At 39.5% G+C, this 15,680-nt stretch overlaps 1 protein-coding gene across 1 annotated transcript in view; it reads left to right on the top strand.

The window, feature by feature from the left end:
• The window catches only part of LOC118420163, a 40,185-nt gene that overhangs the window by 8,689 nt on the left and 15,816 nt on the right, over window positions 1-15,680 (top strand). Inside the window, exons 3-8 of the mRNA XM_035826874.1 lie at window positions 7,530-7,649; window positions 10,487-10,587; window positions 11,667-11,814; window positions 12,338-12,450; window positions 12,738-13,085; window positions 13,506-13,618. Of these exons, the coding sequence (XP_035682767.1) occupies window positions 7,530-7,649; window positions 10,487-10,587; window positions 11,667-11,814; window positions 12,338-12,450; window positions 12,738-13,085; window positions 13,506-13,618 (943 nt within the window). The remainder of the gene's footprint in view (window positions 1-7,529; window positions 7,650-10,486; window positions 10,588-11,666; window positions 11,815-12,337; window positions 12,451-12,737; window positions 13,086-13,505; window positions 13,619-15,680) is intronic.

The following is a 15,680-nucleotide window of genomic DNA, read 5'->3' as shown; positions in this document are numbered from 1 at the left end:
ATGTCGAATCGAACTCTCTGCTAGTTGTACAATAAGGGAGGGGGTGACGAATATTACATCGACGTAGAAGCAGCGTCACTATTCCGCGAGTTCAAGTTTACATCACATTCCCTTCGATTCTCAAACCACTCCAAATCACTATTGTAGACTCCGGTGATGCCATGTACAACGCGAAGAGCGATGAAACGTACACATCTGTGCCGCACCCCGAACTAACGGTTGTATTCGTCGGAAACGCCCTCTTGTGGCCAATGTCATTTTTATAGTCTGCCAATCCGCGGAAATCCGATTGTCGGCTTTGTATGAATCTGCCAAAGTCCCCATTGGAGCCGTGTTTCGTGAGTGATTCTGTGGAGGCGGAATTTGCTGTATTCCGGCAGTCGGATCTGCTGCTATTCCTAGTTACACTACAAAGTTCCTAGTCTTTGTAATCAAATATTAGTACTGTTGTCAGTTGAATGTGAAGCTAGTATTCAAAATGAATTATACTAAAGAAAAAATTCTTGGCAAGCTACCCTCTTTTTACAAACAAGTCATTTTTGCATGGCAGAGGGCGAATAAAGAATACCTGAAGCCAAGCACATTACAAGAAAATTCAGAACCAAGTTATCTGGGGAACAAAAATATTTTGTATAAGGGTAAAACTATATTCTTCCCAAATTGGATAAAAGCTGGTTTTATATACTATGCATGACAGTTGAGTCCTGTCTCAATAGACTGAAGGAAAGACATAATTGGGTTTGTGAGTTGTTTACCCTTAAACAGGCTATTCCGAAATCCTAGAAAATGAATGAATACAGTATGCTCAGTAAGGGGACAAAACCATTACCTGCTCTGTATATTCCGTCTGTAAAGAAAACCATAATCTTAGATCATGTTAAAACATCTGATTTGTATGAAAACTTTATTCAACAGAAGTTTATACCACCTTATGTACAAAGGAGATGGGAAACATTGTTTGAGTGTAAACCGGTTTGGAAAAATGTATGAAATAACCAAACAAATCATGCGATAGGGAAACGGCTAGCACATATCAATTATAAAATTATGCACGAGATTCTGCCCTGCGGAAAGTTTTTGAAGACATGGAAAAATATGCCAAATGTTTGTGTTAAATGTAAATGTATTGAAGACTATGAGCACATGTTTCTGAATTGTAAGGGCTTACAATGTTTCTGGTACACAATTTGTAAGTTAATACACAATTGTTTTAAATGTAATGTCAAAATAGATCTCAAAACTATCATACTAGGTCATAAAACAGACGCTCCATTCAAAGAATCCGATACCTATGTCACAATTAATTTATTGATTACTATAGCAAAATATGTCATACTCAAAAACTGGTGCAGAAACCAAAGTAAGGGAAACCAGCTGGTGACATCTACAGATCTTTTAAAGATGATTGTTTTCTATATCTCAGTGATGTTAAGAAACAGCACAGAAATGTTCTGTCACGCTTGTAAGAAATGTTCCTATTGCACTGTTGTGATTTGTAATGTACTATTTTGTATTTTGTTGAATAAAGCCTGAATAAAAAATAAATAAAAAAATTTAAAAAACTATTGAATGTGAAGCTTCCAAAAAAAAAAGGATTGTCCTAGATTCGCCACTGTATCTGTCAGGATTCAAGGAAACTTAAATCCGGATTTGCGGTACATCGTCGTATTCGAGTAAGGATCGGGGATTTGTCCGGATTCGCTCGGAAACGTTCCGTGTTCGCCATGTCGCACGATTTCGAATTCGTCTATTTGTAGAGGACCGTCTGCCGAGGCGCCACGCTGCCTCCAGGAGCAAGCGAAACTAATTGGTCGATTGATAGATTGACTGATCGATCGATCGATTGATTGTTTGATCGATTGATTGAGTAAAACCCTCAAAACGCGACTTTTTTGCTGACTAGAATAACCGATTGGGATCCGAACGGACCCCAAAATCTTTTGTTTAATAAAATCTCCTTTCCAATTCTTAACGGAGATCAATGTACATACATTGCTTCGTCATGTAAAGAGGGATATTTCAACATGTTAAGGTGTTGCTAATTTCAGCTTTTTATCATAATGTTTGCAAAAGATCAGAAGGGCCACATTTTGCACTATTAGATGTTGAACCATATTACCAGAGAGGAGAATATTGATGCCCTTTGCAACGTTTATGTCGAATAACTCGTGAACGGCTAGCGCTATAAAATAAAGCTACCAAACTTGGTAATTCATCACAAAATGTTGTAAGCAAAAAATTGAAAGTCAATAATGTAAGTTCATCATTTTTTTGTGTTGCCATGACAGAATTCTGACAAGCATATTTTGGAAAGGCTAACGCTAGAGCCACGAAATTTCGTGAGTTTTCCTAAACTTTAGTTGGAAACAATTTTTTCCAACCGTATGTTTACAGGCATTTTTGACGAAAATCGCTAATTTCAGTTCTAAGGATGTATTTCTCATGTTTATTTGCTACATTTCTGCTATATTCTTACATAAATAAAATCTTATGTTGTATATTTTGAATATCTTTCATAATTAAAAATATGGATAAATAATGCTAATTTGATGACGTAATCGGCCAAAGTCCAAGATGGTGGACCCTATGACCAAATTAAGAATAAGTAGCTTATTATCCCTTAAAATCCGTAACTACCTGTTATTTTTTTATTAAAAACGTTTAGATGAACATTTTAGTCTATTTCCACAGTCTTTTGCGATTTTTTTGTTGAAAAAATGTATTTTTGAAAATTCAATTCAATTTGGTGAATGTATGATGGATGAGCCCAACTGGTATCTTAGATATGCATGTATGTGACAATAACGTCAATGATGTTGCTATTGGCAACCCAAGTCGTAACAGACATTACAATTCTGTTATGTGCACTTAGTATTACATTTTTGTGGCATACATTAGGCCATGTTGATTTGATTATATGGATGACATCCTCTGGGAACTCCAAAACTGATGCGAGCGAGCGAATAAAAAAAAAAGTTTGGCCAAAAAAAAAGTTGCCTCCAGTATGAAATCAAAGAGGCCAGGAAGGTTGAGCATAGGACTAAACACACATAGTAAGGTATACCAACAGTTAGGTGTAGGGACCAGTACATTATACGGGTGCAGAACATTTTTTTCTTCTTGGACCAATCCGAAAAAAACAGACCTGGAAAAAAAATCATAGGAACAGGTTTCACCAATTACAAAAATGAACACACTATGTCGGCAGGCATTTGGGGTCTTACCGGGGGGCCAAGAAGACAACAAGAGCGAAGTCAAGTAGAGTTCATAGTCAATTGTACCAAGTTTCCGGTGAAAGGTACAGAGACAGTTAGCCTTTATTACTTATAGATTAAATTTTTAAGTGCCAGTGCACGTGGGAGTCCAATAATCTACAAACAGATTCCTTTGTAGCAAAACTGACCAATTTCCATTGTTTTGAGTACTGCCAGTTCTCACGTTTCCACAGACAATCAGGTCCAGGTTCAGGTCCGGACCTGAAAATGATCCTCTGGACCTGAACGGGACCTGAATTTTCTGTACTGGTACCTCCCCCTACCAACAGTAGATTTTTTTCTTTCTGTCTTTTCACATGTTATTCTTTGACTTTAGATTTATTTTGGCACTCTATGGCATTAGACTATGATTAGTTATCTGTTTTCTGATAATTTTGTTTCAATCTACGGACTATTTGTGCTCATTTTACAGCTGCTTTGCACAATTTATTATGTGGTCGAAAACTTTTTTTTTTGGAAATGGCCGAAAATTGGTGCGAACGCGGATGTCATCCATATAATCAAATCAGCATGGCCTTAGAGTTATCAGGAAATACCTTTTTTTCACAGTTCCAGCCAATGTAGTTAAATTTATGATGTCATAATTACGTCATATGAGACTCGGGTGACGTCACGAAAATGGCTGCTGCTTCTATCTAGGCTCATCGGCTTCCAACCAACTTCGTCATTTTGTATGTTCAAAACTTGCTATCGAGCATCCATTACCTCAGAATCAGTAAGAAGGCGTTCTTCTGGAGTCACTGGTACGGAAATTTCGACGGATCACCCACCGTACTAGGAAAATTTGACGAGACTGATGTTATAAGTTTAGAATAGAGTAGGATACAATACATGAGAAAAGCAGTTGTAAGGTATGAGGGTCGGCATGCTCTTTTCCGTAAGGCGTAGGCAGGCCTTTTTAATTTCCGTAATTCGTAGGGAAGCTATTTTATTTCACGTAATTCGTAGTGAGGATGGATAATTTCACGTAAAGCGTAGCCATTGTATTGCACGTAAAGCGTAATCGAGCCTAAGAATTTCACGTAAAGCGTAATTTAGCCTAAAAAGTACCCGTAAATCGTAGCCTGGCCTCCCAAATGTCGTATGTTGAAGCGTAGTCTACCAGTAAAGTTAGCCCGTCAAAACACAGGAAATTGCGTTTCAGAGGATCAAGATTTCAAAATTTCTCTTGGACCTCCCTTGCTACTCCTTTTCACCATCGGTCGTCGACCTGGTAAAAATATGTATCGGGGTCCTCGCCCACAAAACCTTTTTTCTATAAATAGAAATGTAATTGAGGTTAGCTAGCTTAGTCTGTCAGTAAAATTTGCCAATGAAAATGCAGGAAATATCATTTTAGAGGGTCAAAATTTCAAAATTTTCATGGTCCTCCCTTGCGAGGCCTCTCACCTTTGGCGCTCGAAATGCTAACAATATGTTGGGGGATGTGTCAAAACTCAAAGACCTGTTTAAGCTTAGTCTACCAGCAAAATTTTCCCATCAAAATGCAGGAAATATCATTTTATTGAGGGTCAGCATTTCGCCGGACTTCCCTTGCCACTCTTTTCCCCTTCGGTCATTAACTTGGTAAAAACATGAATCGTGGTCTCGCCTTCAAAAACCTAAATGTCATTAAAGTTAGCTAAGTCTGCCAGCAAAATTTGCCCATCAAAACGCAATAAATGTCATTTTAGGGGGTCAAGATTTCAAAATTTTCATGGTATTCCCTTGCGCCGCCTCGCGCCTTCAGCGCTCGAAATGCTGAAAATTTGTTGGGTTTTGTGACGTGTGAACCTCAAACACCATTTTTGCTGATAGAAATGTCATTTAACTTAGCTTTATGTATTAGCCAGAAAAATTTTGCCTAGATAATTCCCTAGGAAATGGCGTTTCAGGGTGTCAGGATTTCAAAATTTTTCTGGAATTCCCTTGCGACGCCTCACCCCTTCGGCGCTCGACATGGCAAAATATGTTGGGTGGCGTCACCCTCAAAAGCTTACGCTGAACCCCTGGGAATCTTTAATTAGATATGCAATTTAACTTAGCTTTGTCTGCCAGCGAAAATTTCCCCTCAAAATGCAGGAAGTAGTGTTTTAGAGAGTCAAAATTTCAATTTTTTCATGCCCCAACCTCTGTCGAGTGTTGCCAGCCTTCCAGAATTTAGCGTAAACCGTTATCAGCCTTTCTGAATTTAGCGTAAAACGTTGCCGGCCTCGTGAATTTAACGTAAAGCGTTGTCGACCGTCCAGAATTTAGCGTAAAGCGTTGTCAGGACCCCCCATGCAGACCCTCAGGTATCCCCTCCCCGAAAGTTAGAGAACCAGCCCTGGTTGAGACAGGGGTAGTCTGGGAGACACTGGGTCAGACAGGAAGTCTGGTTGAGGAATCCAGGGAAGGAAGTCTGGACAGGAATCCAGGGAAGGAGTCTGGTTTTGGGAAAGATTGTAACATCATCGAGAGAGGAATAAACAAGTGTGAACTGCAAGACGTCTCTGTATCTTCAATCAGAAAAGAACCTGGATCAAGCGTTTCCTGTGAGACACCATAGCTACCCCCACAAAAAGACGCCACGTGTAGTCGTCTAGCGATCGTTTCAACCGTAGCGGGCTCTTTCTTTTGGAGCCCTTGCCGGTAGGTTTCCTTCCTGTTTCTAGGGATTTCTTATACTGCCACCATATCGTTGATTTACTCCGGTTTTTATTGAACACAGTTGGTTGCCGGGCTTTCTGATTGTCTTTTTCAGAACGCCCCCCACCCACTCACACGCAATTACGCATCCGCCCAGGTGTGCGGACATAGGAACAATACCGGAGAAGATACCTAAGATTCCATCAAGATGCCTCCTAAAAAGAATAATGCCAATCCAGATGAGGAATTTTCAGTGTTACTTTCATGAAGGAACAGAAACCAACAGAAACTATACTACAAGGACCTTTTAGACAGGCAAGAACAGAACTTTCGATCTATCATGCAAATAATTACTGACTCTACTAACCAAAGAATGGACAACCTAGTGCGAGAAAAGCAGGATTTGAAACCCAGCTTACAGTTTTCCCAGGATCAACTGAAAGACCTGAATGCCGACAAGGATAGACATCTAGAGATTCTGAAGATAAAGCAGTTAGAACGAGATATTGCATCGCGCAACGACGACGTGTCCACAGATCTCGCCAAAAAACTTGACTAGTTCGATAACCAATCAAGACAAAACCATCTGATCTTTGATGGCATCAAAGAAGAGAAAAGGAGAAACGTGGGAACAAGCTAAGATGAAAGTTAAAGACGTGATCAAGAAATTACTCGATGTTAACAGAATGAAGAGGACATAGAAAAAGTATATATGCTACCATACATATGCTCACAATAAACCAAAATTCAGTACTTTCAGTACAAAATTATACACAAGTTCTTAACCACCAATGCATATTTAAAAAAAGATAAAAATTAAAGACTCTGACCAATGCTCATGTTGCGAAGAAAAGCAGACAGTAGTACATCTATTCGCGGAATGCCACACCGTCAAAACTTTCTGGAAAGAGTTCACTGACTGGTGGGGAAAAGGACATCAGCATCCCACAGGTCTTACCAACAATGAAATTATTTATTGTCACTTGTCCCACCTTCAAAACAATAAAACTTTGAACAGGTGTATCCTACAGGCCAAATATTACCTTTTCTGCACCGCCATTAGCAATACCTACCCCATATTCCATGCCGTAAAACATATGCTACTAGAGTATGCTTAAGGTACTGTTAGTGGTTTCAAACTGATGTAAGTGTCTATGATTTCGAGAGCCAATTGTAAAGTTTTATAGTTATGTATCTATTGTAGTCGGAGATATAGTCATGAAGCTGTACGTACATGTAATTGTAAATGTAGCAACGTCTATGATTTCGAGAGCCAATTGTTAAGTTTTATAGTTATGTATCTGCTGTAATTGGATAAGTAGTCATGAAGCTATACATGTAGATGTCGCAATGTGTGTAATTTTATTCTCAATTTTCAATAAAGCTTAAAAAAATTAGAAAAACAATTACGTCATGATACGTCATATTACGTCATATTTCCTAAAATATTTAGATATTATGTCTTCATCATTCTCTAAAAAAAATTGGTGGCCATAATAAGTCGTTTAAGAATTACAAGAATCAGAAGCCCACCCTCGTCCTGGGATGACAAAAAAGCTAGGTCTGATTAAGAATGCGGTGTTATTTTCCAGAATACAACGAGGTTCTGGTAAACGTGAAATAATGATTAGTTTTGGTATTTGTAAGGTTGTCAGTGCCCTGGAGGACTACTTTTCCGGACAGTTTGACTTGGCGGACGAGGAATTTCAGAACGTTCTGGCGCGAGGTGGAGACCTCCTGTCCAGCGTCGGTGACGATGTTGAAGAGGTAAGAGGATGCTGTTATTGTGTCTTATACGGCAAAAGCTGTTTAGTTGTAAGGAACCGAAAAGCATATTGTCACATACCTGGCATTAAACGTCATGGTTGATTTTTTTTTTCTCCACATCTTCAAATTCAGGGGAAAACATTGTTTTGACACTCTCCTGTATGATAGAAAAAAAAGTAATTAAAAATATGTATTTGTTTACATTTGATATGGATTTCAAGTAGCCTCATCTTTTATCACTTGCAAATTCTATGTTTATGTTATTTTCTTGTGTGTCATGAAGTTTTGTTCAGTTATATGTTTGTTAATAAGGACCACAGAAAGAGTTCATGCAATGTCCTTGAATATTATTCATCTATGCCCTTTTGATGTAGTTTGGCATATCGTTTGCACGCAGTTGCGCGATGATGCACGTTATTTTTTTCGCGGTAGCTGTTTTTATAATCGATGCAAGAATTTCAGAAATCACCCCTATATTCCTTGTATTGTGGAACAGGCCACGTGGTTTGGCGTTTTGGTAATTGGCTTATCTCCAAACAGATATATGGTTATGTGTTCTCTATAGAACAGCTGTCGAGACAGAGGAATCCCTAACCAGATTTTAGACTCTGGCTTCCTAGCACATTGGGTTGGTCAGTGCCAGTGTTATAATAAAAAAGTACATACCTTGTCTTGGGAAGCTTATCAGTAATATCAGAGCTTCGTTGTCTTTCCTCGTTGTCGTTATAGATGTGTCATCGGCATAATATATATTTTGCAACTGATGCGGCGGAAACCATAAATACGTCGTGGAGTATGTTACCTACGGTCACTTGTTTGTGATTGTGGATGACCCATTCTACTACAAGTAAGTTAAAATCGTGGATTGATACGCATTAATAATATCGGGTGTATTTTCCAGCAGTAGGTACCCAAAGTGTGGGTAATGAGGCTGTCTAACGTGGTCGAGGCACCTCCTCGAGCACGGGACCCCCGTTTTACGTCCCTCCCGGAAGACGATTTCGTGGAAAGCTTCGTGAGGCTACAGCAATCCGGTCAGTCCTTGGTTGGTCCCCCATCCAAGTACTGTCCGGACCGCGCGTTGCTTAACTTCCGAGATCGAGGTGTAACAACGCGCCACGCGGCCGTAGCTTTTTGCATTTTGCCGCCTTAGCGGCAAAATGCTCTGAGGCCAGAGTAGTGGCCGTTGTGATGTTGAGATGAACGGACCTGTTCAATTCATGCCAAACATTTGTATACCTTCTAAAACGGGCATTTTTTCAACATGGTCGCATTAGCGCAGTGGTGAAATTTATGCATTCTAAACTAATGCACCCGGTTCGAATCCGGGGAGGTATTTTTTCAACTTTTTTTTTTCTTTTTTACATCCATTAAAATACTAATTTTTACATCCATTAGGCCATACCAATTTAATTTGTTGGTTCTCGGAATCGCCGCTTCTATTTTTCCCAATTTAAAAAAAAAAAAAATCAAAAAAAAATCCCTGTAACGTTACGGTAACGCAAGTTGCTGGACTTGAAACAAACTTTGGTTCAGTTGAAAATGAAAGAACTTCTGAAACTAGTACTGGACTTGCAAAATAACTATCACCTGCTTATGTTCTCCTTTATGTTGTAAATCATCGAAAACCACCCATAGATCGTTAAATTTGTGCTTGAAAAAGACGAAAATGTTGCAGTGGGACAAACAAAATGGCAGCTGCCATATTTGGAAATGGCTTGGCCAATGCTGCCATATTTGGAAATGGCTTGGCCAATGCTGCCATATTTGGAAATGGCTTCATTAATATGGAATGAGTACACTAACGCCCTCAAGCGATTTTTATTCAAACTGCAGCTTTCACAAAGAGAATACAATGATGTTTCAGGCACTATCTATTCTTTGGGGTGAAATTAAGTCAATTTATTGTTCTTGTTGCTACATTAGACATTATACCATGCTGAAAAAGTTTTTCAACCTTCTTAAAGGTTTTTAAAAGTTGTGTGTGTTGAAATACTCTATGTTTTTGTCTTTATTACTAAGCATTATTACAGCAATGTTACTGTGAATACTTAAGCAATACTGATTGCACATAATTTTCCATTTGTATTGCTAAAATTCCACGTAAAGTGTATGACAAAATGCAAATTTTGCATGTAAGTGTAACTGGATCTACCACACATACATGTATACAATTATTATCATTATATACCATTGGCTCAAGTCTGGAATTACGAACCTGAAACTTTGGACCTGACTGAACCCAGAGTTGTTGCAAGTTTTTTTTTTTTTTTTCGCCCTGTCGCTTCAACTTTTTTCTGAAAAAATCCGAGAACCAACAAATTAAATTGGTATGGCCTTAAAATACTAATGAACAATACTTTTGTACAGAACATTAAAACTCACCTTTGCACCTGTTCTACTGCATTTTTCCGCAGTTGGGATGTTTGAATGAACGAACCGTGAGACGTGCGATACTCTGCGTATATGTTTCTTTCTAACTTTCCATAAAATGCCCATACAACATCTATATCACAGAATTACACAAGAACAAACTGATTTTCTCGAAAAAAAACTGCATACTGGATAACAAAAAGTTTCAGGAAACATATTCATATTCCAGGACATAACTCATTTGCATATTTGTGAATCTCCCCATGCGCCCATATCAGGTTTTTTATTCTGTTCTATTTATATGGCATTCTAATAACTAGAAAAAAAACATTCACACACGCAAACCTTGGCAAAATGCCAGCTTTTTTAAAAGCACTTGTTTAATGCACTTTTATACGAAATCGGATTTCCATGTAAAAGGTACATTATTTACTTGAAGTCGCTCTATCTCTGAACTCTCTCAGGCCCGGGTACAGCTTATTCACGGCAGAGGCACTAACACTGGAGACACCTTCTCACCGGCAGGTTACGAACTTCGCCTTCGCTTTGACCGGGAAGAAGATGGGTTTGTAGTGTTTAATAATACGTTGTGTTTCAGACTTTAAGTCAGTCAGTCATGGCAGGGCATTGTTACTCTCTCTGAGGAACCCCTCCCTTGAGCTACTCCTGACTCTTCTGCATCTTGCAGTCTGTGGCCAGACGTTAAACCCATGTCTTAAACTTGATCCAAGTTCAACAATATGATTACTCAGTGACAAAATAAATACTATTGGTGCTGCACAATAGATCATCAGCAAAAATGAATGATATTCATACATTGTTGAAAATTAAATGTACCATATGATGACATCCTTCAAATTGTGCTAATCAGCAAGTAACGAATATGTAAGAGAAGGTGCCTTTCCGAGTTTTATTTTAAAAATCAAAACGGTTAACCTCTGATGTAGTGAGCCAATTTGTTGTATCACACAAGGAATCGTTAACGCTCTGCACGACAAAATCACCTTTCAGTCTCAGATTCACAACTACCGAACACGCTTAATGAACACGATCAGACTACCGAAACCAAAATCCAACTCTCAGAAAAGACGCTTCCTGTACAGGATGTCACAGTTATGGAACAGCAACTAGCAAGTATTGGACTGCAAAATTGGACTGTAAATATCGACGATGAGAAATTGTGTTACAACTGCTATATATATTACTTTGTATGTTTTTAACTGTATGTAATGTGTAAATATGTATGTGACCATGACCACAGGAAGAATAGCCTCTGAGGAGGTTAAATGTGGATCATAATAAACTCAACTCAACTCAACGCAACGTTAGAAATCTTAAGAAAAATATCAAACTGAAACATTATTATTAGACTCACTGAAATTTTGCATGAATCACGCACTCTGCTTTGCCTCTCTGGCCCTACTGCTATCGAATTTCCGTTTGAGTGAAGTCAACAACGGGTCAAAGATTATATTGGAAGTCGATATCGCTCCCCGTCCGAGCCCCATTCTACCGACATTATAGTTATTTTTCGTTATTTTTGCGTGTGAAATGTATGTGTCCTTATCTGATACGTGACAGGAGAAATGCCGGTTCTGTCCCACACTACACCTGGTATGAATTTTTCCAGACTTTATTTTACAGGGATGGAGAAGATGACAGTTCTGACGGCATGTCACCAGCGCTTTTTCCTAGTGGGGCTGGGCCCTTACTGATGAACGGTTGCTTCGGTTCCAACTATGCTGAGGGAGACCCGTGTTACGAGGCTTTTGTGTCGATAGAAGCCTGTGCTGTAAGCATAAGCTCTTCCACAGTCTTAGAGAGATGATTTATAAAAGTTATAAGTAATTTAATTCATAGAATTTTGTTGATTGATATTGTGTTTATCAGCTGTATGATGTAATCCGCACAGTATAAGATCCACCAGGACCCTGTATCTGTAAGAGCTGGTATATCTGCCTTTGCATTTTTTAGTAAGACACCAACTTTTGTACCTGTATCTCACAGGTATAGTCAATATAACAACCCTTCGAAGTAACATACCAACTTTTCTATCTGACTCTGTAAAGCCGGTTTAACAACCCTTCGGTGTAACACATCAGCTTCTGTATTTGTACGTAGTGATGTACCTGCCCTTTAGAGTAAAATATCTGTTGCCGGCACCTCACGGGTATCTGTCTGTGAATTCTTAATAAATAAGAAAAATCCGATGATAAGGTGCTGATACTATTTATATCATATCGAGGATCTGCAGAATATTCTTATGGACTAAGGCCTAAAAAGAAACCCGGTGACGAAGTTTGCCTAACTTGCAGAATATCATTGACGGAGCACTTTTCCTGGGAACGGGGTTTGACGGCCGAGGTGAATACTCCACTCAGTCCAGGAAGAAGAGCCTCATCCAGCGAGCCTGCAATGGTCTGCAAGGGTAGGAAGACAAAAAAAGATGGCGATTGTTGCACTGTTGTTGTTGATCATTATGATTATTATTTTCACCCCACGTACCGTACGCCACGGACACGAGGCATTCACAAACGAGACAGAACCGTAGAAACTAGAGGATCTAAGATTCAATCACTTATGGCCGAATCAAGACCTATCCACATACTAAATATCAAGACAATCAATCCAGGCATAATGGAGCTATCGTATTGACAAACAGACGGACACACACATGAACACGGACAAAAACATGACCTTGGTATGTCATTTCAGTTACAAGGAGTTCCACGTGCCCGACATCATGACAGTGCAGGGGATATATGACACCGACATGGAGAGCTACACCTTCTTCTCCTTGGAAGAATACCGGTCGTACCTGGAAGACAAGTCTGCCGTGACGTCAGCCAAGTCTATCTTTCAGCAGGAGATGAACAAGGCCCAGGGACATCTGGCAGGAGGGGGTCCCTTCGGGTTGATCTATTCGGCAGGAGGTGGCAGGTCAAGTCAAGCAGGTGTTGACTCAGAAACGTCCAGCTTCGACGCCAGTTCCTTTGCAAGCGCTCAACTTACGGAGACCTCCACTCGCACATTCATGGCCATGGTGGAACTGAACGTCTTCAGGTGAGCAAGATTACCTACCTATCTACCTACCTCGTCCATTGACCTCCAGGTCGTTGGAGGGACAAGGTAGCCATGAAGATGGAGAGTTTACCACTCATCATTGCCTAATTTCTAATATACTTTCATAAAGATCTCTAGAAGCATGGTATCCCACCTGCGCCACAGGACATCAAATCAAAATGATGAAGAGACATCAGGCCAATTATGGGGTGTGCTTTGAGAAAGTTTTTTGCTGGTTTGTCCTCCAAGACTATCATGTTGAAGTGGTCAAACCATTTCTGAGGAGAACGTTGAAATGATTTAATTCGTTCAAGAAACTGACAAGATGAAGTATTTTGTTCTATAAAATGAAGCATTATTTCCATAGAATACTTCATGAAATACAAAAGTTATCTTGGCTTTTTTTTCCATTCCTACCAGGTACGAAATGTTTCTGGACTTCGTTGGCCCCGAGAATTTGAACCTGGCATTTCTGCGTGACTTCCTGAATCTTCCGGGAACATATTTTGCCATTGGAGCGGACAGGGAATTCCGTGAGTGACACAGTTTTTATCTGCCCCCTCCTATATCCACATCTATTTATTGTATTGTCCATGTCACACATTGCAATTAATAATATCATCAACGTATCTCAATCATGACGGGGAGTAAATCGTGAGCAATTAATCAAAGATGTTGGAATTTGGTTCGGAGAGGTGCCTTTGAAAGTCGTCTGCGCCAGTCTTCGGCAGTCTGTTATGAATAGTGAAATATCAAAGTCGGGGAAGTAATTTTCATTGAATGCGACAAACGGGTCAGCTCAAACTCAATTTGGCGAGTGGCATATAGGGAGGAAAGTTGACAGGTGTGTGTGTGTGTGTGTGTGTGTGTATGTGTGTGTGTGCGTGCGTGTGTGTGTGTGTGTGTGTGTGTGTGTGTGTGTGTGTGTGCGTATGTGTGTGTGAGCTAAAAGTGCAACCATGTGTTTGCGTTTACCATGGCGTCAGCATAGCGGACTAAGATTTCTCATGACATCGATGGTTAACTGAACCAACTGTAGTCTTTAAAGAGTACGGGTTTTTATCCCATTTTTTTAGCCCTTAAAAGAAATATTTTAGAAACACGTGCTATCTACATAGAGTTGTGCTAACATAGGGTACAAACCTTAAACCCATTTTATACCAGTAAATATATCAGTATTTATATACCTATATTCTTGAAAATGGAATTCTTGAAACTCTCTCTGGTATAATAAAGGGATAAGACCCCCACTATCCCATCTTTTTGCCAGTAAGGAATTCTTGAAACTCTCTCTGGTATAATAAAGGGATAAGACCCCCACTATCCCATCTTTTTGCCAGTAAGGAATTCTTGAAACTCTCTCTGGTATAATAAAGGGATAAGACCCCCACTATCCCATCTTTTTGCCAGTAAGGAATTCTTGAAACTCTCTCTTGTATAATAAAGGGATAAGACCCCCATAATCCCATCTTTTTGCCAGTAAGGAATTCTTGAAACTCTCTCTTGTATAATAAAGGGATAAGACCCCCACTATCCCATCTTTTTGCCAGGAAGTAATTCTTAAAACTCTCTCTGGTATAATAAAGGGATAAGACCCCCACTATCCCATCTTTTTGCCAGTAAGGAATTCTTGAAACTCTCTCTGGTATAATAAAGGGATACGACCCCCACTATCCTATCTTTTTGCCAGTAACGAATTCTTGAACTCTCTCTGGTATAATAAAGGGATAAGACCCCCACTATCCCATCTTTTTGCCAGGAAGTAATTCTTAAAACTCTCTCTGGTATAATAAAGGGATAAGACCCCCACTATCCCATCTTTTTGCCAGTAAGGAATTCTTGAAACTCTCTCTGGTATAATAAAGGGATACGACCCCCACTATCCTATCTTTTTGCCAGTAACGAATTCTTGAAACTCTCTCTGGTATAATAAAGGGATAAGACCCCCACTATCCCATCTTTTTGCCAGTAAGGAATTCTTGAAAACTCTCTCCTGTATAAATAAAGGGATAAGACCGCGCACTATCGCATCTTTTGGCCAGTAAGGAATTCTTGAAACTCTCTCTGGTATAATAAAGGGATAAGACCCCCACTATCCCATCTTTTTGCCAGTAAGGAATTCTTGAAACTCTCTCTGGTATAATAAAGGGATAAGACCCCCACTATCCCATCTTTTTGCCAGTAAGGAATTCTTGAAACACTCTCTGGTATAATAAAGGGATAAGACCCCCACTATCCCATCTTTTTGCCAGTAAGGAATTCTTGAAACTCTCTCTGGTATAATAAAGGGATAAGACCCCCACTATCCCATCTTTTTGCCAGTAAGGAATTCTTGAAACACTCTCTGGTATAATAAAGGGATAAGACCCCCACTATCCCATCTTTTTGCCAGTAAGGAATTCTCGAAACTCTCTCTGGTATAATAAAAGGATAAGACCCCCACTATCCCATCTTTTTGCCAGTAAGGAATTCTTGAAACTCTCTCTGGTATAATAAAGGGATAAGACCCCCACTATCCCATCTTTTTGCCAGTAAGGAATTCTTGAAACTCTCTCTGGTATAATAAAGGGATAATCGTCCTTACGCTTCGGCGCC

Source organism: Branchiostoma floridae, chromosome 7 (genome assembly GCF_000003815.2).
Source record: "Branchiostoma floridae strain S238N-H82 chromosome 7, Bfl_VNyyK, whole genome shotgun sequence".
Lineage (NCBI taxonomy): Eukaryota > Metazoa > Chordata > Leptocardii > Amphioxiformes > Branchiostomatidae > Branchiostoma > Branchiostoma floridae.
The sequence above is the reverse complement of the archived record's forward strand: the minus strand, read 5'-3'. Positions and strand labels throughout refer to the sequence as shown.